Source organism: Tupaia chinensis, unplaced genomic scaffold (assembly GCF_000334495.1).
Source record: "Tupaia chinensis unplaced genomic scaffold, TupChi_1.0 Scaffold000182_1, whole genome shotgun sequence".
In the NCBI taxonomy this organism is placed as follows: domain Eukaryota; kingdom Metazoa; phylum Chordata; class Mammalia; order Scandentia; family Tupaiidae; genus Tupaia; species Tupaia belangeri.
Window position 1 is genome coordinate 3318235 of NW_006159657.1, and position 26513 is coordinate 3344747.

General features: G+C 45.3%; 1 protein-coding gene across 4 annotated transcripts in view; it reads left to right on the plus strand.

The window, feature by feature from the left end:
• SNX29 (sorting nexin 29) overlaps positions 1-26513 on the plus strand; it is a 535094-nt gene that overhangs the window by 176909 nt on the left and 331672 nt on the right. For all 4 annotated transcript variants that reach the window (XM_027771071.1, XM_014587074.2, XM_027771069.1 and 1 more), the window contains one exon: positions 1766-1848. In XM_027771071.1, coding sequence (XP_027626872.1) covers positions 1766-1848 — 83 coding nt within the window. The remainder of the gene's footprint in view (positions 1-1765; positions 1849-26513) is intronic.

The window sequence follows — 26513 nt, forward strand, 5'->3', positions numbered from 1 at the left end:
CTCTCTCTGTCTGTCTGGCGAGTGCATGTGCCCTATAACAATAAAAAAATCCTCTCAAAAAAACCCCCCAAAAACCAAAAAGGAAGTAGAGTAGTAAACAAGAGAAAAAAGACTTCAAAAGCCAAATAGAGGAGCCAGCAGGTGGTGTGGCAGATAAGGTGATGGATTCTGACATGGCCAGTTGTGGTTTGAGTCCTAGACTTGGCAGCTTGAAAATCACAGTGAGTGTATGTGTGTGTGTGCCCAAAATTCCAAGAGGAGAATGGAAAAAAAGGGTTTGTGACACGGCCACCCCCCTGGGAGGTGATTTCTTACTTTCTCTCTGTCTGTGTCTGCTGAGTGCATCTGCCCTATAGCAAAAACCTAAAACAACAAAAATTTAAAGGAGGTGAATGATGTTTTGTCCATGAAAAATTATATGTAGGGGATTTTTTTGTGTACTTAGAGAGGAAAATGATAGGATGGATATAAATAGGTTAGTGGGGTTTATTTCATGGTGTTGGGTTTTCAGCTAATTTTTTACGTTCTCTGTGAAATGTGTTCTGATTGAGTATTTTGCAATGAACATTTTTATTTTTATACTCATAGAAGAAACTCCATTTTAGCTTTTTGGATTCCAGGAAAAGAAATATATTCTAGCATCCATAAAGGCATTCAGACTCAAGAGTCAGGTTATGGGCAGAAGCAGAAAAGGTGGAAGAGGTATCCCTCACTGGTGTGGCTTGCAAGAAACCAAGTCTGAATCAAAAGGAAACAGAGAAAAGCTCTTCTGGACCTTTAGGCCCCAGAGAACTGGATTTGTAGCTTGGCAGTGTGTCTTCCTGGTTAACTTGGCCATGTGACCTTGGTCAGAGACATTATGCGTCCAACTCCTCTACTCTAAAGTAGGGAGAATTCTATAGGGTCATTGTGCATTTTCCCATGGAATCAAGCATTTCCCCACAAAATGAAGAGCAGATGATCGAATGAATACTTGCATGCCTGATTTGGTGAGGTCACGTGTGTGAAGACTAAGCTATGTGGCAAGTCCCCCACAAATGGCAGTTTTCTCCCCGATCCTCATGTCCCATCTTCAGCTGGTATACCTGGGGAGTGAGTTCAGTAGGTGGAGCCATGTTGTGTCCTGGGTACTGTATTCCATGGTGTAATCCTACATGTGGGTGGATATGGACTTAGTTAACTGCTTTTCTTCTTTATGCCTCAGTTTCCTCATCCATAAAATGGGAGTTGTAGTAGTGCCATGGAATGATTCAGTGTGTTGTTAGATAGACACTTGACATGATGCCCGGCAAAGAGTAAGTGTTTAGTTCATGTAGTAGTTAATACAAATGTTAAGAGTATTCCCCAGGGGGGAATCACGGTACTTAGCACATGCCTCTGTACATGGAGAGAATATTACAGACTACCTAGCACTGACTAGGTAGCTAATGAGTTGATTAATCAACAACCTGAGCACAGCATGTGTCAACATTCTGAATATGTGGGCCCTACAAACAGCTCATGCTTTTCTTCATGAAAAACCGGTCTTGAAGGCATTCCACAAACATGCCCTGGTAACATAGCTTTTCCTGTGGTGATCATGGAAACATAAGGAAATACATAAGGAAATATATATTAACATGTATAAGATGCAAGTGGTGTTTATGTTTTTTTTTTTTTTTTTTTTTTTTACACAGATCCCCCCGCCACCTACTCCTCCCCTCTACATTGGGTCTAAATTGTCAATTAAAAATATATATATATTTTAACATTTTTGTACCTGCAGAGAGAACGAGGTGCTCAAAGTCCAGCTGAAGAAGTATGTAGGCGCTGTCCAGATGCTGAAAAGAGAAGGTCAAACAGCTGAAGGTGAGGGGGAGACTGAGTTTGGGTGGGAAGGGCAGAGCCTTTTTATTAACTCCTGTGCCTGGCACATAGTAGATACTTCACAAGTGATGAGTACATATGCAAAGTAATTAGAAAAATGGTGCAGGTGAGGACTCTAGGAAATTAATTAGAAAACCTGCTATGTATTCTTGCTAAATGCATAAACAGATTATAAGACTCACTTGCTAGACCATTAGCAGCAATCATATCAGTCTATACGTTTAGAGATCTACCTGTCTAGAATCTTGAGACTTGCTTGGTAGTGAACTTTGACAGGACTAAGTTGCATCGGGCCAGGAGTGCAAGTGACAGAATGCCAGAATGGTAGAGAATCAGAGCTCTGGACTTAGACTGACCCTAGTTCTGGTTGTGTCTTAATCTCTCTGTACCTCAGTTTTGTCATCTGTAAAATGAAACTGGTTGAGGGACCAGCAGATGGCATAATGGTTACATCGCTGGACTCCCGCATAGTTGACTGTGGTTTGAGTTCCAGATTCTGCAGCTTAAACTCACTCTGGGCGTGTGTGCACGTGTGCCCAAAAGTCTGAGAGTGGAGGAGAAGGTATTGTGGCGTGGCCATCCGACTGGGGGATGATTTCTTGCTTTCTGTCTCTCTGTCTTTCCATCTCTTCTATGAGCACACATGCCCTATAGCAAAAATCTCTCTCTCAGAAAAAAACAAAAATAAAAACAACCCAAACCCCCCCCCACACCCCCAAATCTCAGAAAAAAACAAAATTAAAAACAACCCAACCCCCCCCCAACACCCCCAAATGGAACTAGTTGATAGCACTGACCTGACGATGAGGCCATTTGTGTGGGTTCTTAACATAATGTCTGCCTTAGAATAGGTACTGAATAAATTCTAGTTATTATTGTTTATATTTTAATCAGAAATATAGGTCAACAGAAAAACAGCTTGAGAGAAAAATGATCACTTGGTGGAGATTTCACTGACCAAGGTGGTGCTACGTGCTTCCTCTCTCTACACTTAGGCTACAATTTACCTGTCATTGATCTCCTGAAGTGCTTCTCAGGCCTGCCCAAAGAAAGGATTTTAACCTTTGGCTCATGCGTCCTACAGCCCTGAGCCAATTGACAAAACAAAACTTACTGGAGGAAAGATGAGCTCTTAGAATGTGGACATCTTAACAGAGGCTAGATGCTCCATGCTCCCAGGGATTGGGAGTCAGCCAGACTGGCACCTGAATTCAGGCTCACCCACCACCACTTGATCTTTTGGCATTATTTTCCCATTTGTGAGAAGAAGCATCACACCAGCATCACAAGGCCATTGTGAGACTTTACCAAAGCGGTGGGTGCAGAGCTTCTAGACTGGCACCCGGCATGTAATAAATAGCTGTTATTATTCCGTGTGTTGGAGACAGGACTGGGATCGGGATATAGCTGCAAAGTGATGTCATAAAGATCTGAATTTTCTCTGAAGCTGTGTCTTCCTTTATGTCTCTGTTTGATAAGAATGAGCATGCTGGTGATACTACTTTGATAACACTCATTGCTTCATTCATATCTAGTCTTCATTCATATCATCACTGTCAGAATTAATCACCTCTCCCTCTGCGAGCTTGTTGTTCTTTACATACAATATTGCTTATATCGTCCTGAATTCAGAGCTATGTCTGTGCTGGTCTCTGACTTTGCACTTCTCATCTCTAATTCCCAGCAGCTGGCTTTGTCATTATTCATTGAATCCATTGCATATTTTGAATGAATAGTGTGTGTTTAGCATGTTTTCCTTTTCAAGCAAGTTGAAATATACCTTAATTTGACTTTGTAACCTTGGTTCAAACTCTATTTAAAAAACTTTGCTATTGGATGTTCAGGAGAGCTTAAAAGGCTGGTGTATATATCTAGGGTAGAAATGAACTCCCGGTTCTTTGCATTGTAAAGTTGCTAAGCTTTTGTGTGCAGAGGAATTACCTGGGGAACCTATTAACTATGTCTCCTCCTAGGACTCTGCCTCTGGGAGTTGTTTCAGTGGCTCTAGCAAAGGGCTCTAGATTTGCATATCTAGATATGTGACTCTAATGAAGGTAACTCATGGGCCATGACACTCAAAACCGTTTGTATGGTCTGCACTGTACCTACACAGAATGTTGATTGGTACAATGGGAAAGTTAAACCTGGGGGGGAAAAAGCACCATGAGCTTGCTTCCTTTCTTTTCTTTTCTCTTTTTTCCTTTTTTTTTTTTTTAGAGAGAGATTTTTGCTATAGGATGTGTGTACTCACTGGAGAGAGAGAGAGACAGGGAGACAGAAAGTGAGAAATCATCCCCCATGGGGATGTGTCCATGCCACAATCCCTTGTTTCCATACTCTTCTCAGAATTTTGGGCACATACGCATATTTGTCTGGTGTGAGTTTGAAGCTGTCAGGTCTGGGACTTGAACTGTGTCAACTACATGGGAGTCCAGCGACATAACCATTATTCCATCTGCTAGTCCCAACTGAACTTGCTTTTGCTTTAAAAACCTCAACATTAAAAAATGCATTTCTGACTTGGAGGATTTTGGATTTTGGAGTGACTCCTCCCCAGTGTGCACACAAAACCTGTAGTCTACAGAATGGCTCCCTATGGCAGCTCAGGTTCTCTCTCTCCAGACCTAGCCTGAGTGCTCTGAACTCAGAGTGCTGAGCCAGATGCGAGCCTTTCGGGATGTGGGTTGGAGTGGAGGTGACCAAGCTTACTCTGCTGCTCCCCATAGCAGCCGTCCCCACCACTTTCCCTTTATTTGTGCAGTTTAAGACCATGCCATCTCATCTGTGCGTCCTCTTTCAGCAGAAAGTTTTTTATGAAAATCCTCAAGTATGGGCATGTGCCAAATGCCCTGCTGTTTGTGTAAGTCCACGATTCGCGCCTTCTCTCATTTCACAAATATTGGTGAGCACCAGCTATGTGCCATGAAGCAGTATTATTTAAAAGCAGTTCTCTCAAAAATTGCACACTGGCCTCCTTTCAAAGTTCTTGTCTATTGGGTTGTTGGAAAAGACATGACACATTTTTCTATGTTTTTTTTTAAATGCAAAAATGTGTCATGACTTCTTTGACAACCCAGTAATTTCCAGTGAAGCCATCTGTTGATCAAAGAAATTGGGACTCCCCCTTTATCCCTAGTCAGTTGCTGCCTCAGTGTGTTGAAAAGCATGGCATACATACTGGCCCTGCTGTGGTGGCTCCAGGTGCCTGGGCGTTGGAGGAGTTGGGGGCAGGGAGAAGTTGGACAAGGAAAGAGCTTTTTTTTGTGATCTATTATTTCCTTGGCTCCTGGAGTGTCTGGAGTGTGTGCGTGTTGGGGGGCAATTGGGGTGGAGTGGAGATGGACATAGAGGTGTCTTCTAGCTTCCTGAAATCTAGGCGGGAATGTGGAATGCATTATCCACAATAGCTGCCTTCTCGTTTGAGGATATAAAGATTCTTCTTACCTTTTTACAAGAAATTATGAAACCATGAACTTATCAGTAGGGAAAAGAATGAAATTTAAGCTCCAAATACCTTCAGAGTTGAATAGATTCCCGAGGGCTCTTCTGGGATTCTTACCTTCATTATTTCATTATTACGTTCTACTTGTCGAAAAATGCCCCCAGAATTTTTCAGAAAAATAAATCAACTTATAAAAAACATTTAGAATAGATGGTTGATCATCTTTATTTTGCAGATGTGAAATTTCAGATTTCTGCCCTCTTCCTTTGTAAAAAACGCCATTTAGTCCCTTCAAGTAAATCATGACTTAACCAGCAAAATACGGAGTAGAGTTTTAGGTGGCTTCATTCTCTAATTGAAACAAGTTTTTCTTTGTGGGGAGGTAGAACTTTGTAATGCAGTGGTTAAGGGAGCCAGATCCTACATGGCAGACTGAAGTTTGAATGTCAGCCCTGGTAGCTTGAAAAACACACTAGGTGCATGTACGTGCATGCTCAAAATTCTGACTGGGTAGAGAATAGAGAGGGAATTGTGGCTGACTACACCCTATTGGGGGAACACACTAGGTGCATGTATGTGCATGCTCAAAATTCTGACTGGTTAGAGAATGGAGAGGGAATTGTGGCTGACTACACCCTACTGGGGGAAGGAGCTTTTTCCCTCCCTCTGACACTGTCTAGTGAGTGCATGTGTCCTCTAGCAATTAAAAAAAAAATAAGGAAGGAGTCCCCCTCCCCATATGTTTCAGAAATGAGGCTCTTGTTTGCTACTCAAGTGCTGTTTTTCTTTGGTAAGCTCAGGGCATTTTCTGAAAGCACATGCCACCTCCATTTGTATTTTTGATCTCTCTCATCCTGGACCAAGCTGTCTCTGCGATCTTCCTTCAGCAAGACATGCGACATGAGCACCAGTGTGTCCACAAGGAACAAGCGTGGCAATTAAACTTCCATGTCTCTCTCACTGCACATGGTTGTCAATGAACTTGGACACCAGGAGTGAGCATAGGCCAGATAGCACATCACTCTCCAGACTTGTGTTTGCATCTTGGGCTTACTATGGAAGTTTGAAACAAGGTGTGTAGCAAGTTGGCTTCTTGTCTGTAGAGACCTACTGGCAGCTCCCTGAGGAGTGTGTGGAGCAGGACTATCACCTCAGCTTCAGGTACCAGCTGGGTTATATTGAAAAGACCAGCCCAGCCTCTGAGACATGCCCTGTGATGTACAAACAGAGGAGTACTTTATTTGAGGTAATGAGACACAGCTGTTGGGTAGACCAGAAGGTGTGTGTCTGTTGTCTAGGCCTATCTGCCCTCTGGGCTGATAATTTGGGAAGCTACTCTCACCTCCTGTCTGGTTGGTCAGTCAGAAAAGGAGGCATTAGTTAGATGATTCTGATGTTCAGTGATATCAGGCCTGATGGCTTGTCTGTCACTTGGAGAGGGAAAGGTCTCTAAGACTGGATAAACCCTCCCTTGGAGAGAGGTTGTTAACTTCTGGCTCTTTCCAAGACCCTCTCTCAGCCATGGTTTGACAGGGAGTTCTGAGAAACACTATTCTGTCAGGCATTGGTCAGTGTCAAGGAGAGTGGGCAGCTGTTTTGTGAGCTACTTCACAGATTTTGTGCTTTCCACATAAGTGGTCACCACATGAATACTTGGTTTCAGTGTAGAGAATATAATTAATCACATTCTTCTCTTTCTCCCTCAAGTTCTCTGTAAGAAAAAGGTGCAGGACAAACAGTGGTCATAATAACATTTCACTCCTGACAGTCAGCTGGGGACTCTAGCTTGATCTGTGGCCAGGGTCAGACTCTCTGGTACCTGCCATGATGCGTTGTCGGGTCTGCGGGGTTACTTCTCACTCATTTAGGACCAAAGAGGAATAGAGTCCATGGGGGCATTTCACTCCACCTCAGAGTTCTGCTAATCAGGCACAAGCTGGGGAGTGAGGCTGAGTGCCTTCATGGGGCTGAAGTCTCCTGGTGGAACCGTGGCCCCTTGAAGAAGGTGCTTCGCGAGAGTTGTGATGACAACAGCTGCTGGGAGGCTCCTAAGAGTGATGGTGCACGGGAAGGCTGGTGTCTTAGTGAGTGGGCCTCCCCCACACCCCCACTTCTATACCCGGCTATCTGGGGCAGGGCCATGTCAACAGAAGGTAGTCTGTTCTACTGCATCCTGGGCCTGCACCTGGCCTGTGCAGAAGAGTGATGCCTGTGGGAAGCCTCACAACTTCCACATCCTTGTTGCGTGTAGAACGAAGTGTGATTAGAGACTTCTGTAGTAAAGACATTGAGGACTCCCCCGGGCCACTGACTTAGAGGCCATGTGACCTTCTGTGCCTCAGTGTACTCCTTTTAAAATGGAACTGCGATAGTATTTTCCTTGGCGGTGTTTGGGAAAAGAGATGATTAATACATGAAAAGCACTTACAAGTGTTGATAAACAGTGTTATCATTTCAACTATTTCGCTTTACCTCTCAAAGCCCATTTGTGCAACTATAAGTTTAGGATTAAAATAATACATACTTTGTATGTTATTGTTGAAGAAGTAAATGGGAAATGACAAAATTCAGATAGCATGCAGCAGAGGAGGCTGGTTTCTCTGATGGTCCCACAGTGGGGACATTCTTATGAAGGTCTTCGCTGACAACAGAACCTCGATGTATATTGGGCTCCTCCTGGACTTCCCTGAGCACTCACCTGAGAATTGGGCCTCACTCCTTTTACTAAGAGACAGTTCTGCTAAGGGCAGTCAAAGCTGGAATTCCATGGGGACATGGGTCTGCCCTTGTTCCATGGCTTGAATCCATGCCCCTGTCTATCTGTGCGGAGTGGACATCTGTGGCTGTCACCTTGCTCCCGTTTTCATTTGATCACAGTCTCATGGTCAGTCCTGATGTCAGTGGGGAACTACCCTCCACCATCCTGCAGGCCCCAGCAGGCTGGTTCCACTAGGCCTCAGACTTTCGTAGGCAATCAAGGAGAATTCTTTATTTCCTGTTGGGCCGGGACTGGCCTGACTCTATGTGGGGCCTGGGGATGAGGCTTTCACACTGAAAGGAGCTGGGCTGGGAGGCAGTGAGGAGCCAAATTCTGATCATGTCCTTTGGGCCCCTGAACCCAGCTGTGCCCGAGGAGGCAGTCCTGCCTTTAACAGTTTGGCACTGTAAGCCATAATTCCACCAACTTCCCTTACCCCTATTTTTAGGCTTGGTTTAGATTTCTATGGCTCATATGCTCCATTACTTCCTCACTAGATGTGGGTCCATTCTGACCTTGTAACAGGCTCTTATTTCTGTGTTTTTGTAAATACAATGTCTGCGCCTATGTTGTAAGGGTTATTTCTCACACCTGCCCCTTATCGGTTATTCTCCACTGTCACAGATTTTCCTGACCACCGTGGTCCTATTCCACAGTGATGGATTTTTTTTTTTTTGAGAGGTTTTTCGCTATAGGGCACGTGTGCTCGCCAGACAGACAGAGAGAGACATAGAGACAGAAAGCGAGAAATCGCCCCCCAGGGGGGATGGTCATGCCGCAATCCCTTCCCCTCCATATTCCTCTCGGGATCTCGGGCACGCACGCACACGCGCCCGGCGTGACTTTTAAGTCACCGGGTCCGGGACGTGAACCGCGGTTGACTACGTGGGAGTCCAGCGACATAGCCATTATGCTAACTGCTGGTTCCCACAGTGATGGATTTTTAAGCCCAAACTCTCATCAGCATCTCCAGGTTACTAATCTGCTGTCAACCCCGGGAGAGAGGGAGGAGAAATGGCCCATTGCTGGTGGCCATTGGAGGAATCAGCAGGGAGCACTAGAGACATGGTAGAAGGAACCTGATGGCTGAGGGCGTCCGAGGAACAATTTAAAAAATTTGTTCAGAAACAAAAGAAGTAGAAACTTGGAAGTCACCAGCCTCTGTTGTGTGTCTCCTTTGCTGGTGTGTGGTATGCTCAGCCGTCCCATTTCACGTCTGCATGTGCTTTGTATTCTCCCTTGGTCGTCAGTTTCTCTGGGTTCCCAGAAGACAGGGCAGGTGATCTGAAAGCTCAATTCCATGAAGATGGATAGTCCTGGGCTAGGCGACTCCTGGAGTGTACATCGTTCTAAGGAAGCATGCAGTGTAACTCCATCCTGCAGCTTGAATCACTGCAGGCTCTGGGGCCACTCCACACGTGTGTTCTTACCTCTGTGTGCATGAAAGCAAAGGTATCTTTTTCAAGACAGCCTTCTCTGGTTGTAAGGAAGAATGACCCCCCAAAGCTGGCTCTGTGTGTGTGTGTGTGTGTGTGTGTGTGTGTGTGTGTGTGTGCTCGCGCGCGCGCGCGTCTGGCTCTAGTTGGATAAACACAGAACCTCAGAATCAGATCCCATAATTCCAATGTTTAAAGCTATTTACTGAAGGGATGGATGGTGGTACAGTAGTAAGACATGACTTTCTGAGCAGCTGAAAGTCTCCCTCACCCCCCAGTGGGGAGGTTCTGGGCTTGCATCTAGAGATCTCCCTGAATATGTCAGGCATGCCTGTGCCTATGACCCCAGGCTGGCTGAATCTGGGAGTGGATTGTGGCATGAAGACCCTTTTTCTCTGTCTCTCTGGCTTCCTTGCTCATGGAAGAACTAAATAAATTAAAAAAAGAAGAAAAGGATAAAAACCCCTTATGGTTTTTCAGTCCAGACTTCATGATGATGGCCTTAAGTTGTTGGTGTGAGTTGGCTCTTCTTGATGTTCCAACCTCATCTCCTGTAACCTCCCACTGGTACTCTCCACCTCAGCCATACTGGCCTTCAGACTCTTCCTTAAATGTACCAGGCTGGTTCCTACCTCAGGGCCTTTGCACTTGCTGTCTTTTTCTGGAATGCATCATCCCTGCTCTCTGCATGGCTGATTCCCATTTGTCATACAGGTCTCTGTTCAAAAGTCACCTCCTCCCAGCCAGTTTGTCTTACATGGTGTCCTTTCTTCTGTTACTGTCTTTCATCTTCATCACAGCAGGTGTTAATCACTCAGTGTCTGGGTGGTTTATCCCCTTACTTAGTTACTGTCTGTATCCCTCTCTGCACCGTACAATCTGCAAGAACAAGGACCATGCCTCTTTTTTCATTTCCTGTGTTCCGAATGCCTTGCATAGTGCTTCACCAATGCTGTGTGCTCCACAGCAATTTATAAATGTTTCAGTATAGGAGTTACTGTGGTATCTAGCATCATGGCATTTAGGTGAGTCCAGATCTATTACAACTGTAGAGAGTTTAGCAGTGGAGATATCTCGTTCATGGATCTTCCTTCCACTGCCACATAAAGAATGTGCTATACTCCCTGTACTGTAACTGCGTTGCTATGGGTTGGAACCCTAAAGGTTCACATTCTGCAAGCTTGTTTCCCATATATTGGTTTTGAAAGATTAATGAGACCTTTAAGACATAGGGCCTAATAGATGTGCACCATTCAATCAGTTGGGAGTGTGGAAAGGACAAACAGAGGAAGTAGAAATGTCTTCCCCTTCTCCCCACTGTGGCTTCTCTTGGTCATGTTGTGACTTGGTACCAGAGGCCAGTCAGATGCTGACCTCATGCTCTTGGGCTTTCCAGCTACCAGACTCATGAGCCAAATAAACCTCTACTTGCTGTAACTCACCCCTATAAGGTATTTTTGTGTAGCAGCACTATAGTGGACTAAGACATACATCTTTCAGTTGTGCCTCCAGTCACCTTCCTTGATCACGTGTATCTCTCTGCTCCTTCTGACCACAGTTAGCACTTGACTTTGACTCTACCAAGGTTTCATTATTCAAAGCTCTTTTGATTACAAGAGTTGTAAGATCTGATTTAATCTAGTTTAAGCAAGGGCAGGAAAAAAGGCAAATCTCAAGGGTATCTCCCTTAAGGGATAACTTGATCCAGGGGCTCAAAGAATGTCAACAGGTTTTTGTTTGTTTTTTATCTCCTTTACTCTGTCTTTCTCCCTTCTCCCCCTCCCCCCAGTATTGGCAGTTATGTGCTGATAAATGTTTAACAACCAGTCCTCTGGGGAAAAGAGGCCCCAATTCTGAGCATTCACTGTGGTGTAAATGCTCACACTGTGGCTGACTTCACACTGCCAACACGATGTCACTGGATGTTGAGTTGAGAAGAGTTGCGAGCAGTTGGCACCCGTGAGCCAGGATGTACCAGCTCCCACACCCCACTGTGTTGGCTCCTTTTCCAGCCAGGTGTTCTCCCTGAACCAGCAAGAGGCTGCCAGCAGCTGCAGGCTTAGTCTTCCCAGTAGCCCAGCAGAAGAGAGAACGTCTCTCTACTCGTTACTCGTTACCTTGTGAACGACTATGTCATCTTTTTATCCCATGGAGCAGTACTTCTCAGTATCTGCTTCTTACTGAGTCATCTGGGACATTGGAAAAGTATTGGCCCTACCCAGCCCCCTTAAATCAAAACTGTGGCCCAGGCCTGAGGATTTTGCTTGTTTGTTTGAAAAGCTCTTAGATGATTCTGATCTGCAGGTTAGAGTCTATCACTTTCAAATTAATGAAGTTCAAGGTCATCAGCTATATACAATTATGCCAAGTGGTAGACATCTCAAACTAATCAAGATTACTTTTTTTTTTTTGAGACATTTTTGCTGTAGGGCATATGAGCTCACTGGAGACAGAGATAGAGAGACAGAAGGCAAGAAACCACCCTCTGGGGGTGGAAATAGGTGGTTAACCATGCCACAATCCCTTCTTCTTCAATCTCCCCTTAGAACTTTGGGCACGCACACACATGTACCCAGTGTTCAGTGCATGTTTGAGCCACCAGGTCTGGGATTCAAACCATGGTAGACTACGTGGGAGCCCAGCGACATAACCATTATGCCATCTGGTGGTCCCACATTTTTTTTTTTTTGATTCCAGAATTGGCCTCATAATTTGTCTCTCCAGGAAGACCAGGGAGGCTCCATGGATACTGTGAATGACCACTGCGCAGGTGGACGCAGTACACTACTGGCTGCCCTCCAACATCACAGTGGTTGCTGACTGTCGTCCATCCCCTTCTCTAACCCTTGTGCTCCACTGGAGTGTGGCTCTTCACATCAGAGTCCAGTGAGCTTTCCCTCTTGCTGCTCATCACAAGGCCACATTGCAGCCACATTTGTCTCTTCATGTGTTCCCATCACGGCTACTTCATGACCCCACTCTTACTCAAATTTCTTTCATAGAAATGCCACTTCCCTTACTCTTTTTAAAAAGATTTATTTATTTATTTAATTCCATTTGTTATTATTTTTTCAATTTGACCAGAGAGAGACAGAGAGAGAGGGAAGGTGAGAAAGCAAGCCACCAGGTCCGGGACTTGAACTGTGGTCGGCCATATGGGAATCCAGTACCTTTAACTACCAGTACCTTTAACTACCACACCACCTGGTGGCCCTCCCTTATTCTTAGCTAAGCCCGATATTGCATTTATGGAATGATTCAGTTCCTCTCTGTCACTTTAAAGAAATCCAGTTTCCTAAACTCCTACGGCATTTATTTCGAACAGTAACCAAAGTCTGGCATCGAGCCGTGTGCTGTCATGAGTTACTTTGTGGTCATGTCTGTGGTGCGTTCTGCCTACTCTGCCACAGAATACACTCCTGCATGTATCAGCACACAGGAGCAGGATCCGTGACTTAGAGACGGTTATTTTCCTCTCCTTGTATTGACTGAGTATGTCACAGGTGCTTAATAAAACTTGTTGCCAGCCTCTATCTGAGATACCCTCCGGAATGATTTCGGAGAGAAGTTGCTCTGGATGGGAAGCACATCCTCTGAGGTGAGAAAGGAGTTTGAAGAAGCAGCGTTACATAGGACTTATGAGGAGGAGAATAAAGCATCCTTCTTCCTTCCTCCAGAAGTCACTCGTGCCACTCTGTTCACATTGCATCAAGGAGGACCATAGTCAGGCAGTCCCACCTAGATGCAGAGGGGCCTGGGAAGTGTTAAATCTTGCTGGCCAGCCACTTTTAGGGATTCCCAGTCTGGAAACAAAGGCGGCGAGAACATAAACAAGAAAATCTGGGGCAGGGTTCAGTGCTATTCTTGTTGCCTCTAACTGTTGGCAGCTGTTGTTTCTCTTGGCCGTTGGTACCAAAGCTGCCAGGGTGCACTCGAATATTTTTCCAAGCCACATGAAATCAGGAGGCCCCTTGGAGTGTTTAGGAGTTTGAAAGCCCAGTTGTCCCTTCACTCTCTTACTTGGGACCCCTCATTTCTGGTGGGACCAGACCTGGAAGGGCTTGGAAATCCTATGGCCAGGACTTGAGGATGGCTGAAGGGATGCCCAAGGCCGTTGTCTCTTATGTCACCCCTCTGTTGTCACCTCAGGACCACTTAGGATAAGCAAGGGCAGCCGCGGTCCTGACTGTTCTGGCTCTCAGCCCTCCCTGGTCTCTCCTCCTTGGGCAATGCATGAGTTAGACCTCGTCTCTGCGCTGCTACAGTTTAATAGGCTGGTGTGTCTTGTTTGTGTGTTGTCCTGAGCAAGGGAGTGTGCCTTTGGAAAGCTGGCCCTGTGTCGCATCATTGAGCATGAAGACTTACTTCATAAGAACTGTTGGATATGACTCCGTGTGACCAAGAAAGGTGGCACCACTGGCATAAACAACATGGGCTCTGGAGTTGAGCCAGCTGGGCTTACGTCCTCGTCCAGCTTCTAAAGGCTTAATTCCCTCTTCCCATGGGACCTTCTCCCCGCCCCTCTCTCATGGCCTTCACCTGACTGGAACAGACCCACTTACATTATGGAGGATAATCTGCTTTACTCAGTGTGCTGATTTAAATGGTAATCTGATCTAGAACTTACCTTCACAGTGACCATGGTGTTTGGCCAAATATCCGGGTACTGTGGCTTGGCCACACAGCCCCACAGTATTAACTATTATCATTGTCCACCTAGAACGTAGCCAAGCCGATTCCTACCCAGATCTGTCTGCCAGGGCCATAGCTTCCCCAGCACTTCTCGTTCCCCTTCTCTATGTTATCACAAATGTGCTCTAGATGGTAAGTTAGGAAGATACAGCTAGATTGTACTGGACCTCAGTGGTGCTATGTGACAAGCTCACCAAGAGATGCCTGCATGGCTGGGGCAGCCTCTGCCTGGGGCTGGGTCCCTGGATGGGTTAGCATCTGCCTCTGAATCTTATCTTGAGGAAAATCCAGTCAGTCTGCCTCTGCAGACCTGTTTCTGACCCCTAACAGTGTGCTTTAACCCCCACGCCACCTGCTGGCCCTCCCTTATAAGCTAAGCCCGATGTTGCAATTATGGTATGATCCAGTTCCTCTCTGTCACTTTAAAGAAATCCAATTTCCTAAACTCTTCTGGCATTTATTATGAGCAGTAACCAAAGTCTGGCATTGAACTGTGTGCTGTCATGAGTTACTTTGTGGTCATGTGGGAACTGGGCCAGATTGGGAGAGACAGAACCAGACGTCCTACTTGGGGAAAAACAGAACCATTAACGTACATTTCACAGTAGCAGTGCTGTCTGTAGATGTGGCATGTTCTGGCATTTTCCCCTTCGTCCACGAATACACCTCCTCCCACCATAGAAGAGAAGCCATTGCCCTAAGAAAGTGACAGTAGACCACAAGAGAGAGGCAGGCATGGGTTTTCCAGTGGGGGAAATCTGGGTGGAATCTCAGCTCCGTAATTTACTAGCTCCATATTCTTGGAAGAAATGATCTTGCAGCTTCAGCATTCTCATTTCAGGAATAAAGATGAGCATACTGACTTTATAGAACTATTTGAAGTTTAAGGGATGACACATGTAAAGTCCCTGGCCATCGTTGATGTTATTTGGAGTTGCAGATGACCTTTGAAGAGTGTCTAGACTGTAGAAGGTCAAGGCACACTAGCAGATATTTGTAAATTAATTTCTGAAAGTAGATGAGTAATTAGGCTGATAATTATAGAGTAAGCAGGTTTGAAAGCTTTGTAATATATTATAAAATGGTATTGGTATAATCGGCTAGTTTTCTGATCTTTAGATGGAAGCCTGAACAGGTGGCCCCGGTACCTGGCCCTGAGTATGGGCTTGGTGCCACCAGCACCAGGAAGTCACAGCAGGACACAGAGGTCAAGGAGTCGACTATTTTTTTAGAATTAGAATTTACTGGTAAGTCCAGGGAACAATACTCAGTGTACTCACCACTCAGATTTAACAGATGTTTATATTTTTCCATATTTACTTCAGGCCAAAAAAAAAAAAAAAAGAATTAAAAATGAGAGAATTGGCTCCATTGCCCAGTGGTCAACGGAGCAGATTCCCACATGGTTGACTGAGTGGCTTGAATGCTGGCCCCAGTGGGTTGACAAATACACTGAGTGCATGTACGTGTGTCCCAAATCCCCACAGAGTGGAGGAATGGAGGAAGAGCCTATTCAGGGGTGCTTTCTTATCTCCCGTCTCTGGTGAGCACAAGTGCCTTCTGGCGGATTTTTTTTTTTTTTAAGTTACAAGTGAGGGTATTTCGAGACCAGATGGGTCTAAATTCACTGTTACTAATATCAGGCAGTACCCTAGACTGGGTAATTTAAAAGAATAGGAGCTTACTCAGCTTCTAGTTTAGAGGTCCGGGGTCTGTGGTCCGCGTCTGGTGAGGGTCTTCTTGCTGTAGGTCCCAGAGCAAGACGGCAGAGCAGGAGCTCACATGTCTGCATCTGTGTGTCTCACCCCTCTCCTCACGGACTCACCAGGACACAGTCATGGGGCACCTCACAGATGCCTGACCCCTTCCCTAAGGTCTCACCTTTCAACATACAAATCTGGTTAAGTTTCCTCTTAAAACCTTCACAATGCAATCAAAACCCAACATGAAGTTTGGAAGGAGATAGTCAAGCTATAACAGGAGGGCTAATTGTTAGAAGTTTTTTGGAGAGGGAGAGGCATTGTCCTGAAACTGCACCTGCATAGCATTTGCTCTGTTTTCGTTGGATTTGTCTAGTTATTTGGAATAGTGTATCCGATAGGACTTGGCTGCAGGAAAAAGGAAAACTGAACAATAGTGATTTCCACAGGGTTTTCTCCGTTCCTCACCAAAGTCCAGAAGCTAGGTTAGCCTAGTCCAGAGCTAGTGTGATGGTTCCTGGCCATCAGGGACTCTACCTGGTCCTTGTTTTTTGTTCTACTGTCCTCAGTGCATGGCTTTTTTTTTTTTTTTTTTGGAGAGGTTTTTGGTATAGGGCGCGTGTGCTCGCCAGACAGAGAGAGACATAGAGACAGAAAGCGAGAAATCACCCCCCTAGAGGGGATGGTCACGCCGCAATCCCTTCTCCTCCATTCTCCTCTCGGGATCTTGGGCACTCACGCACACGCGCCCGGCATGAGTTTTAAGCCACCGGGTCCGGTACGCGAACCGCGGTTGACTACGTGGGAGTCCAGCGACATAGCCAGTACGCTAACTGCTGGTTCCCCTCAGTGCATGGCTTTTTATCTTCGTGATTGTCTCATGTTGCCTAAATGTTGGCCAGTGCTCCGGCCATCTCATCTATTCTGGGCAGATAGATGCAGGAGTGGGAAAGGCAGGGAGTGCATTTTGTAGCTGAATTGGTAAGGGCTGGAATTTATGGTTAAGAAGCTTCCTTTAAGGATCTTTTCCTTCCCCCACCTGTTTCCTCTTGCCACCATGACTCTTATTTATAGGTCTTTGGCCAGTCCTAATAGCAAAGAAGGCTGAGATACATGGTTTAGTTGCTGTATAAAAAGGAGGTACAGGGGCTGGCAGGTGGTGTAGTGGTTAAGGGTGTTGGGCACCCACATGGTTGACTGTGGTTTGAGTCCTGGGCCCAGTGACTTGCTCTCACTCTCTCTCTCTCTCTCTCTCTCTCTCACACACACACACACACACACACACACACACACACACTCTGTCCTTCTCTAGTAAAACTAAATAAATAAATAAAATAATTCTTTTTTTTTTTTTTCTTTTTTTAAGAAAAAAAGGAGGGACAATGGATATTGGGTAGGTGGCCAGCAGTCCCTGCCTCTAGTGGCTTCGGAGAGGGTGAGACTGATGGAATTTTTGTGGGCGCGGTAGGGAGCTTGTTAAAGTTTCTCCAGCCCACTCTTTTGTACTGGGAAGAGCTTCATGAAAGATAGGGGTCGTAGTTGTAAGAGGGCCCAGTGGCTGCTTCTGGAACTGGTGGTTCAGGTCTCTCTGGGGACCTCCATAAGGGGTAATGTTTGATTCGCTCGACCTGATTTTATTCTGGCAGGGCACTTTCCTTTTCTAAATCATTGCAAAAGAAATTGCCTGGAAATATCAACTATTGATTCGAGGTTTTTGTTCATTTCCTTTTTATTGTTTGGTGGGAAACAAAAGCCCAGATACAAAACAGGAGCAATCAGGGAACTTCAGCTTCCTCCTCGAGACTGAGGCCAGACGTGTATTTATCGACATTCCTTTTTAGGGCCGTCTTGGTTGTGATTATCGTCATGGAGTTTGTCAATCAGTGTCTTGTTTGGTTTTCAACTCCTCTCCCTCCTGGAAGCTGACAGGTGGCTTGTTTTGTTAAATGCCACTTTGGTTTTGAAAAGTGCTCTTTTTTTAAGTTTCTAATTACAGCTTTTCTAAGGCAACTGGTCATTTTGCTTCGCTTGAGTGGGTAATGATGCCTTGTACCTCTGCTGAGAGTGACTTGTCTAAATGTTTTCTTTTTCTGGGACTGAATGGAAAAATAGACACCCTATAAAGAGAAAAAGCTGATCCCCTGGTCTAGAGTTTTTCACTGCTTTATAGCCTCTCTCACATTCTTTGCACTAAAGGAGAAATACACTTCCTCCTCATCCCTTTGTGGCTGTGGTGTGCCTTTGACTCGCTGTCTAGAATCTTCCTTCTGCCTACCACACCGCATTCACCAGTTAGTATCACGGATCCAGCATGTCTCTGTGACTTTTCTACCTTCATATCCCTTAGTTGGTCCCTCCCAGATTTGTAATATGGCTGCCCATTTTACACTTTAAAACTTTAATTTCCTCCTTTCTTTAGTGACATATTCAAGAAGCAGGTATTGGGACATGAGCTCATGAGAGTAGGAACTGACTTGGTTTTAGTGCCATTCCGCACCCATCTTCTGAAACGGTGCGTGGTGCCTGGTGACTGAGCAGCAGACACCTGGTGAGTGGACCGTGCATTGGTCGAGCACCACCTAACGGTCGCTCACAGGCATCCCTGCACCAGGCCCTGTGCCGACTGCTGAACAGCAGCCTTTCTGCAAGGTGCAGGCTCTGTTATCCACCTTTTATAGATGGGGAAGCTGACACTTCAAAGATCAGAGACAATGTGTGTAGTGGGGCCAGGTTAGGTTCAAGTCCCCCCTGTACACAGTATGGAAGTGTCAGATGATTGTCCCTGTTCCCATCACTATCAGATACTGCCCCCTATGTCTGGCTGGGAGTAGCAGGGCCTGAGTCTTAGATGCCTGGATCGGGGGTGAATAGCACAGCACACCTGCCATCTTGGGGCTTACAGACTGGGGTGATAGGTAGGGAAGGTGACTGGGGCCCTGGGAGAGGGCATGCATGGTCTTTCCAGAAAGTCCAACAGTTTTCCCAGGCAGCCAAGCTAGGGAGCAGAGAAAGCAAGCCTGCGGACATTGAGCCGTGCGACGTGCTACTTGTACACACTTGACCAGTTACTAGGAGGCATTCTGGGTACATGCTACACCCCATATTTTCCACCTTGCCAGGCTCCTCATTACCCTTCCATTTCTATTTGAACCTTTCTTTATGCCCTCACCATTTTGGGGACCCAGTTCCTTTAAAATAACACCCTCCTTCCCCCAGATGGAGCCAATTAGGCCAAGTGGCGCTAGCTTTAATTACCCTTGCGTGAAGATGCATCTGGCTTGTCTCATTATACTGCCGTTAGCAGAGTGCAGGGATCCCATTGCTGTTCGATGAGGAATGGTGTGCACAGTTCCAAGGCTTTGCGCCCACCATGGTCTTGGCCTCCTTCTTGGCACAAGTAAGGATTTGGAATAGTCAGCAAATAAACACACAAGTGTGGGCTGAAGGCAGCCGCAAACTCATCACTGCTTGCCTCATGATTGTTTTTCAGCAACTTTATTGTTGAAACCAATTTGTGTTTTCTTTTTCTGTAAAAAACCAGAACATTATTGCTCGTGGAGAATTAAAAAAAGGAGCGAGACAGCAAACAAGGAGAAGGGAAATAATTTACAAGCCCTTAAGCATTATTAGTGGTTTGGAATATATCCTTCCAGACAGGCATTTGTCTTAGGAATGTTCTTGGGACAAATATGCCCTGCCTGAAGGGCTTAGTGACCCCCTTACTTGTCACACGGACTTTTTAGGGGCCAAGGAGAAAGCCGATGACACACACACAAAAAACAATAGCAGAATTGGTAGGAGTTTTCATAGGACAAGCAAGCAGTGGCACAATTCGAGTGCAAATTGTGTCACGTGCCTATCTGCAAGCAGGCATACGTGTGCCTAAGATGATAGGAGGGCTTGATGGGCATGCTAGCCACCTGCTGCTGTCTTGCCTCTCTCACGTCTTCCCAGAGGAAAACAGGACAGCACTCGTTGTGTAGTCTGTAAGAGGGAGCATCACGGCATGAAGATTGAGACCATGGGTATGGACCCAGAAAGTTCTAGCACTGCCCTTCGCTAGCAGTGCAACCTTGGGCATGTGCCTGGCTTGGCTTTGCTCGGTTCTTCTCTTTTGATTTTCTTGTTTTGTTTTGTGTTTCCTTACCTTTCTTCTTCTTTTTCTTTTTTTCTCTTTTCTTTCTCCTCCCTTCCCCTCTCTCTCCCTACCTTCCTTCTTTTCTTCCTTCCTTTTTTTCTTTCTTCTTTCTTTGACTGTTCCATTTGGATACTTTCTATTGCTAAGTCTTCAAGTCCACTAATCTCTTCCTCTGCAATTTCCTCACGATACTTTCACATTGAGCAGTCCCACTGAGCTGCAAAGAATGCTGAGAGGGGCCAGCAGTTGGCATGGTGGTTAAGGCACTGGACTCTCACGTGGTTGACTGCAGTTCAAGTTCTGGACCTGGTGACTTGAAACATGCTGGATGCTGGACGTGTGTGTGAGTATCCAAAAATTCTGACAGGAGAATGGAGAAGGGATTCCACGTGGTGTGCCCCCCGCCCCGCCCCAGGGAGTGGTTTTTAGCTTTCTGTCTCTTTGTCTCTCTCTCTCTCTCTCTGGTGAGCATATGCACCCTCTAGAAAATATCTTAAAATAAAAAGAACTCCGGGAAACATAGTCTCCTTGTTTTCCGCCTGGGTGGCCAAGTACCCAGCAAAAATTTCGTGTTTTTCTTGCTAAGGAAGAGAGAACGAATGGCCGCGAGGGGACACTATCTGTTTCTGTCACTTGTGAATTGGCAGCTACTCTGTTTTTGATGAGCCATGTGGGACAGAGGGCTAGCTTTGCTAATGATGGAGTAACGTGGTCAGTTTCCGTGGAGAAGTGTGAGAGTGTCTGCTCAGTACTCGGGAACTACAGGCGCTGGTGTGGCTGTGACTCACTCTGTGTTTGGGGGAAACAGGAGTCTATGTTTAAGCAATAAAGTGTCCAATTACTTTATGTCCTGTGCTTATTTCGCTGAGTCTGGGGTGCCCTAGAGTAGCCCAAGAGGTTGAATTTGCTCTGGGCATATGTCCTGTTTATCATCTATCAGTCACTACCAAGAGAACTGGATTAAATTGGAATTCAGACCCAGGTCCATATCTTAGAGTAATGCTCTGTCTCATATCATCTTTTTTTCTTTTTTTTGGAGAGGTTTTTGCTATAGGGTGCGTGCGCTCGCCAGACAGACAGAGAGAGACATAGAGACAGAAAGCGAGAAATCACCCCCCGGGGGGATGGTCATGCCGTAATCCCTTCTCCTCCATTCTCCTCCATTCTCCTCTCAGGATCTTGGGCACGCACGCACACATGCCCGGCATGAGTTTTAAGCCACTGGGTCCGGGACGTGAACCACGGTCGACTACGTGGGGGTCCAGCGACATAGCCATTACGCTAACTGCTGGTTCCCTGTCTCATATCATCTTGAAATGGCATAAACTCAGCCTCTCTCCCCATCTGTAAAAAATGGGAAGTAACTATCCAGCTCAATTAACAGCGGATCCCAGGGTTATGAGCTTAAATTCCAAACTACTCCTTCAATATTATGTAATTTATCATTGGGAGAAGAATATAAACTTATTTGCTTGCTTCCCCATGATGTATATTACTCTTTCCACCTTGTTTGAAAAATTTCTAGCTAGAGAAGTTTTTGCATGATAATCAGTATCCAATTAAATACACGTTATGGAAAGTTATGTTTGTTATTTGCAATGATAAAAAACATTGGCTGAATATATTACAGAGAATTGATTTCAAGTGAAAACAATCACTAGATAGCTTGTATTCCATACACTGGTGTTTTTATGATTAAATATTTTGTTGGAATTAAAAAAATGAGCAATACATAGTCTTTATAGCAAGTCCAGCAATGTAGAGCTACACAAAGAGGTTAATAATCTTCTCCAGTGCTGCCTCTTTTATTTATTTATTATTATTTTTGAGATGTTTTTGCTATAGGGCATGTGTGCTTGCTGGAAAGACAGAGGGAGACAGAGAGACAGAAAGTGAGAAATTACCACCCAGGGCGGATGGCCACGCCACAATCCCTTCTCCTCCATTCTCCTCTCAGGATCTTGGGCACGCATGCACATGTGCCCAGTGTGAATTTAAGCCACTGGATCCAGGACTCGAACCACAGTCGACTACATGGGAGTCCAGCGACATAGCCATTACACCAACTGCTGGTCCCAGTGCTGCCTCTTTTAGATAAATAAAGTTTATGTGTGTATATATATATATATATATATATATACACACACACACACACACACACACACACATATATATATATTTATATAGCAACATACAAATATATATATTTATATATCAACATACAAATGTGTACTTTGCAAACATATGTATATTCCCCCCCTCAAAAAAATGGGATTATAGTATATATAACAGAGGTGGCGAACTGTCGCCCATGGGCATGCCATCTTCTCTGTAGACAATGTTTTTCTGGAACATTAGATATTGCCTATGACCCACCTTACCTTTTTCAGGTGACTCTGTACCGCTACCAGTCATGAGTTTTTCTTCTAATCAATAATACAGATCTAAATATCTATAGTTTCGAGTCATTATCTGGCTATGCTTCCCTCCCCCCCCCAAAAAAAAAAAAAGTCATTCTTCTACATATGGCATTTATACTGTTTTTAGGAGGGGCCAGCAGATGGCGGAATGGTTATGTTGCTGGACTCCTATGTAGTTGCTTGTGGGTCCTGGACCCAGTGGCTTAAAACTCATGCTGGGTACGGGTGTGTGCATGCCCAAAATCCCAAGGGGAGAATGGAGAAGGGATTGCAGTGTGGCCATCTCCTCTTGGGGTGGGGGGAAGTTAGTTGTGATTTCTTGCTTTCTGTCTCTGGTGAGCACATGCATCCTTAGCAAAAATCCCCCCCCCCCCAAAAAAAAAGGGTTGTTTTTAGGTTGTTGCTGCTATAAACAGTATTGACAATATTGCAGTAATCCCTAAAAGCATGTGTCCGTTTGTCCTAGAGTTTTACTGTAGGTGGAAAGATGTACAGGTGTGCAGCTTCTGGGTGCATGCCTGGGTCAGTGTCCATCAGTCGCCTTTTGGTTTGAAACCAATATGTCATCAGATGTCAGCGCTGGCTTGACATAGTTTTTTTTTTTTTAAATTTTTTTTTTTTTTTTTTTTTTGGTTAAATGGTTTCCAACCCATTTTGACTGACCCCCATAAAAGAAGTTTTATGCTCACACATTTGTGTACATATGTAATTGAGACACAGCCGTCTGGGAATAACACTAACCTTTATACTATATGTAAGACCTTCTCAGGTCTTGGACCTTGTTCTATTCCATTTTAGCAAACATCCTGTGAGTCACTGATTATTTTTGCCAACCCACTGAAGAGATGGTCTATAGTTTGAAGGCTGCTATTTAGTACAAAAGGCTAATATTCTAGTATGTTGTAATTTAATTTAGGAATTTAATGTTTTTGTGTGTTGGTCAAGGCCATTCTTCCCTTCCTCTTTTCCTTATTTACTGTTACTAAAATTATTCCTCTTACTGAAAAATTCATGCCTATTTTAACGCATAATGTCTTTATAGTTGCTAAGTAGGACACAGACCAATTTCCCTTGGAAATGAGAGTTGTCTTCTGGTCTTCATGAGTCTCTGACAAGCGAAGATGTGGGGGCTTTTCCACCCATGCAGTGAGACACACCTGTTAGCCAAGCCACCTGAGGGATTTGTCCTCTCTCAAGTCTGGCCAACAGCTCATATTGATCCTAACCACCCCCAGCCCCCAGCATTCACACACACATACATTACCACCACTTGTGCTGGCCTCAGCTCCCACGGTATCCCCTGCCAATGTTCTATTTTGCTGGCTTTGGCTCAGGCCAGCTGTGGGAACTGTGATTCTGTAGTTACTCCAGACTTTGTTGAGGCTGGCCACCTTACTTTAATAATAACTTTCTACCACCTTTGGCAAACAAAGAAATCCATTTGATGCAATAAGAACATATACTATTTCACAATGCCAAGAAACTGGGTAGCAGGTGTGGCTGGATCCAGGTCCTCAAACAGTTTTGTGGGAAGATGCATCACTGCATCTTTTCTTTGCTTCCAGTTTAGGTTTGCTTCATTTTCAGGTGGGTTTCTTACCTGGAGGTGCAGAGGGCAATGGGTACAACTGGCAAAGAAGCCATGCGAGACTGGAGACCTGGCTGGGATCCAGGTGGCAAGAGGAAGAGCTTAGAGATGAACCGGAATGACAGGAGGTCAGAGCAAGGAGGACTCTGTGTGACCTGCTTAGAGCCATAGATTCTATCCTCAGGCTCAGGAGACCTGGTGAAACTTTGACAGAGGCAAGTGACATGAGCTGACTGGTGTGTTTCTTGGCCTTACATACCAGCCTACCCCACGTGTTCTGTTGTTTCTGTGCACGTCAGAAATTAGTTCCTGCCTTTAAAGGGATGGTTACTTTTAGGCACCTAAATATTTTTCTTTTCTTCTTTTTTCTTTTTTTTTTTTTTTTTAAATTTCTGACATTGTTTGAATTTAATGATTCATATTACGAATTATTCATGAAAATGATCTTTTAAGCTTCTTATAATAGCTGAAATTATCCTTCATTAGATACTGACAGTTCCTGTGATGGGTGTAATTATAAAAAAATATTCTTAGGCTAGCTATATTTTGCAGTGTTAAAATTACGCAAATGAGCAAGGGATAAGAATAGAAGCTGAGTAGGACGGTCAGATTTTATGGGAGAAGGGAGGTGGCAACATCGCAAATTTTCTAAAAATGAATAAATATGTGCTGTACACATTAAATACGTCTTTATTACAGTCTGCCTCGATGCTCACCCTCTCTTCATTGGCAAGTAGCAAATTAATTTTAGTGCTCAGAATTGTTTGTAGCTCCTGCCCATATATGAATCATATGATAGGGAAGATTTTTTTTCTTTCGTTCCTCCTTCGTTCCACTCAGCGTTTTCTGCGAGGCACACTGTAGTACTCTCCTCACTTCGGAAGAGTGGCAAGCTTGTCACTGATATGGAGGGCCGAGTCGGGATGTGAGAGGTGGGAAGGCAGGGCTGGAAAGCCTGGGCCAGTGGCCAGGGGTGGCTTCTTGAGTAATGGATCCTGGGAAATGAGGACCTCACCTCGTTCATTCACAGGATGCCCAGGCAGGGTGTTCATGGCTTACAGGGGCCAACACGCTTCTTGGGTTTTGCTTAGCACCTCGGTGGGGAGGCCCCACGAGGGAAGGACTGAGCATCTGTCATATTCATTGTAAAACCATGATGCCCAGGGCCCTGGTGCCTGGTGTCCCTGTCTGCTTCCTCCCAGTGTCTGTTTCCCACTTCCTTGTGCGGTCCCATGCTTCCCTGGGGGCTCTAAAGAGTCCCTGAGAGAGGCCTTGGGATTAGACCATCACTGTCCGTATAGTCTCAGTGCAAGTCACCAGCAATGTTGGAGAGAACCCTTCCATCTTCCTGTCTTTGAATTGGGTCATTGAGCAAAATGTTAGGTACAGAAGGAGGTTTTTAAAAAGATAATGATAAAGGCTAACATTTAAGTATTGCTAACTCTGTGCTAGTGCTGTATTTAAAAAAAATTTTTTTCAGGTGTGTGCACTTACCAAAGAAAGTGAGAAAGCACCCACCATAGGAGATGATCATGCCACCTCCCTTCTCCTCCATTTCTTCTTCCTGTTGGGATTTTGGCCATGCACGTACATGTACCTGGCATGTTTTGTAAGCTGCTTGGTCAGCTTGTAGTCAGTCATGTGGGGTCCAGATGCCTTAACCACCATGCCATGGGCTGGATCCTGGCACTATTTTGAGAACTGTACATTTACTCACTTAATCCTCACCGCAGTCCTGTATATTATAGTAGTTGCGATTATGGTCTTCATTCTGCAAGTGCGGAAACAGCGCGAAAGTCACTTACCCAAGATCACACAAGGATTTCCCTGTCCCTTCCAACCTTCTCTCTCTCTTTTTTTCCTTCTTCCCTCCCTCTCTCTTTGCTTCATTACTTTCTTTGATGCATTTACTGAAGGCCTGCCATAGGCCAGATCCCTGTAAGATGCTGGGATGCAGACACAAAACCCGGTTGCTCCCCTAGAGCTTCCAGCCTTGGTGGGAGACAGCAGGATGCCCTGTCCCCTTCTCCAGCATGGTCAGGAGCGTCCAGGTGGTGTGCTCAGAGCCCCTGGAGGGGGGGCTGCCCGTCCTAAGTGCAGGCAGAGCCTCAGGGAGGGTGCTTGGTAAAAGAGACCTCTGATTAGAAGGCTGCAGGTGAGCTGGAGTCCTCCAGGTTACGGAAGGGAGTGTGAGCTGGCCATGACTTTCTGAAGGATCCTAAAGAGACCGTGTATGCAAAGGCAAGGGGGGGGGATTGTTGAATTTCAAAGATTTTTCTTTTGACACCAAGCAGCACAAAACCTGGTAATCCACCAAGACAAACTTAGTGGGGTCCCAGTTGAGTGTGCTGGATCTTCCGTAGTACCTCATGAAGGAGCCTGAGGCACTTGCAAGTGTCCCAGGGGGCCGGATCAGCTCCCATTAACTGCGCTCTTACTCGTGGCTGTGCACAGGTGGGTTCTGAATGGAGCC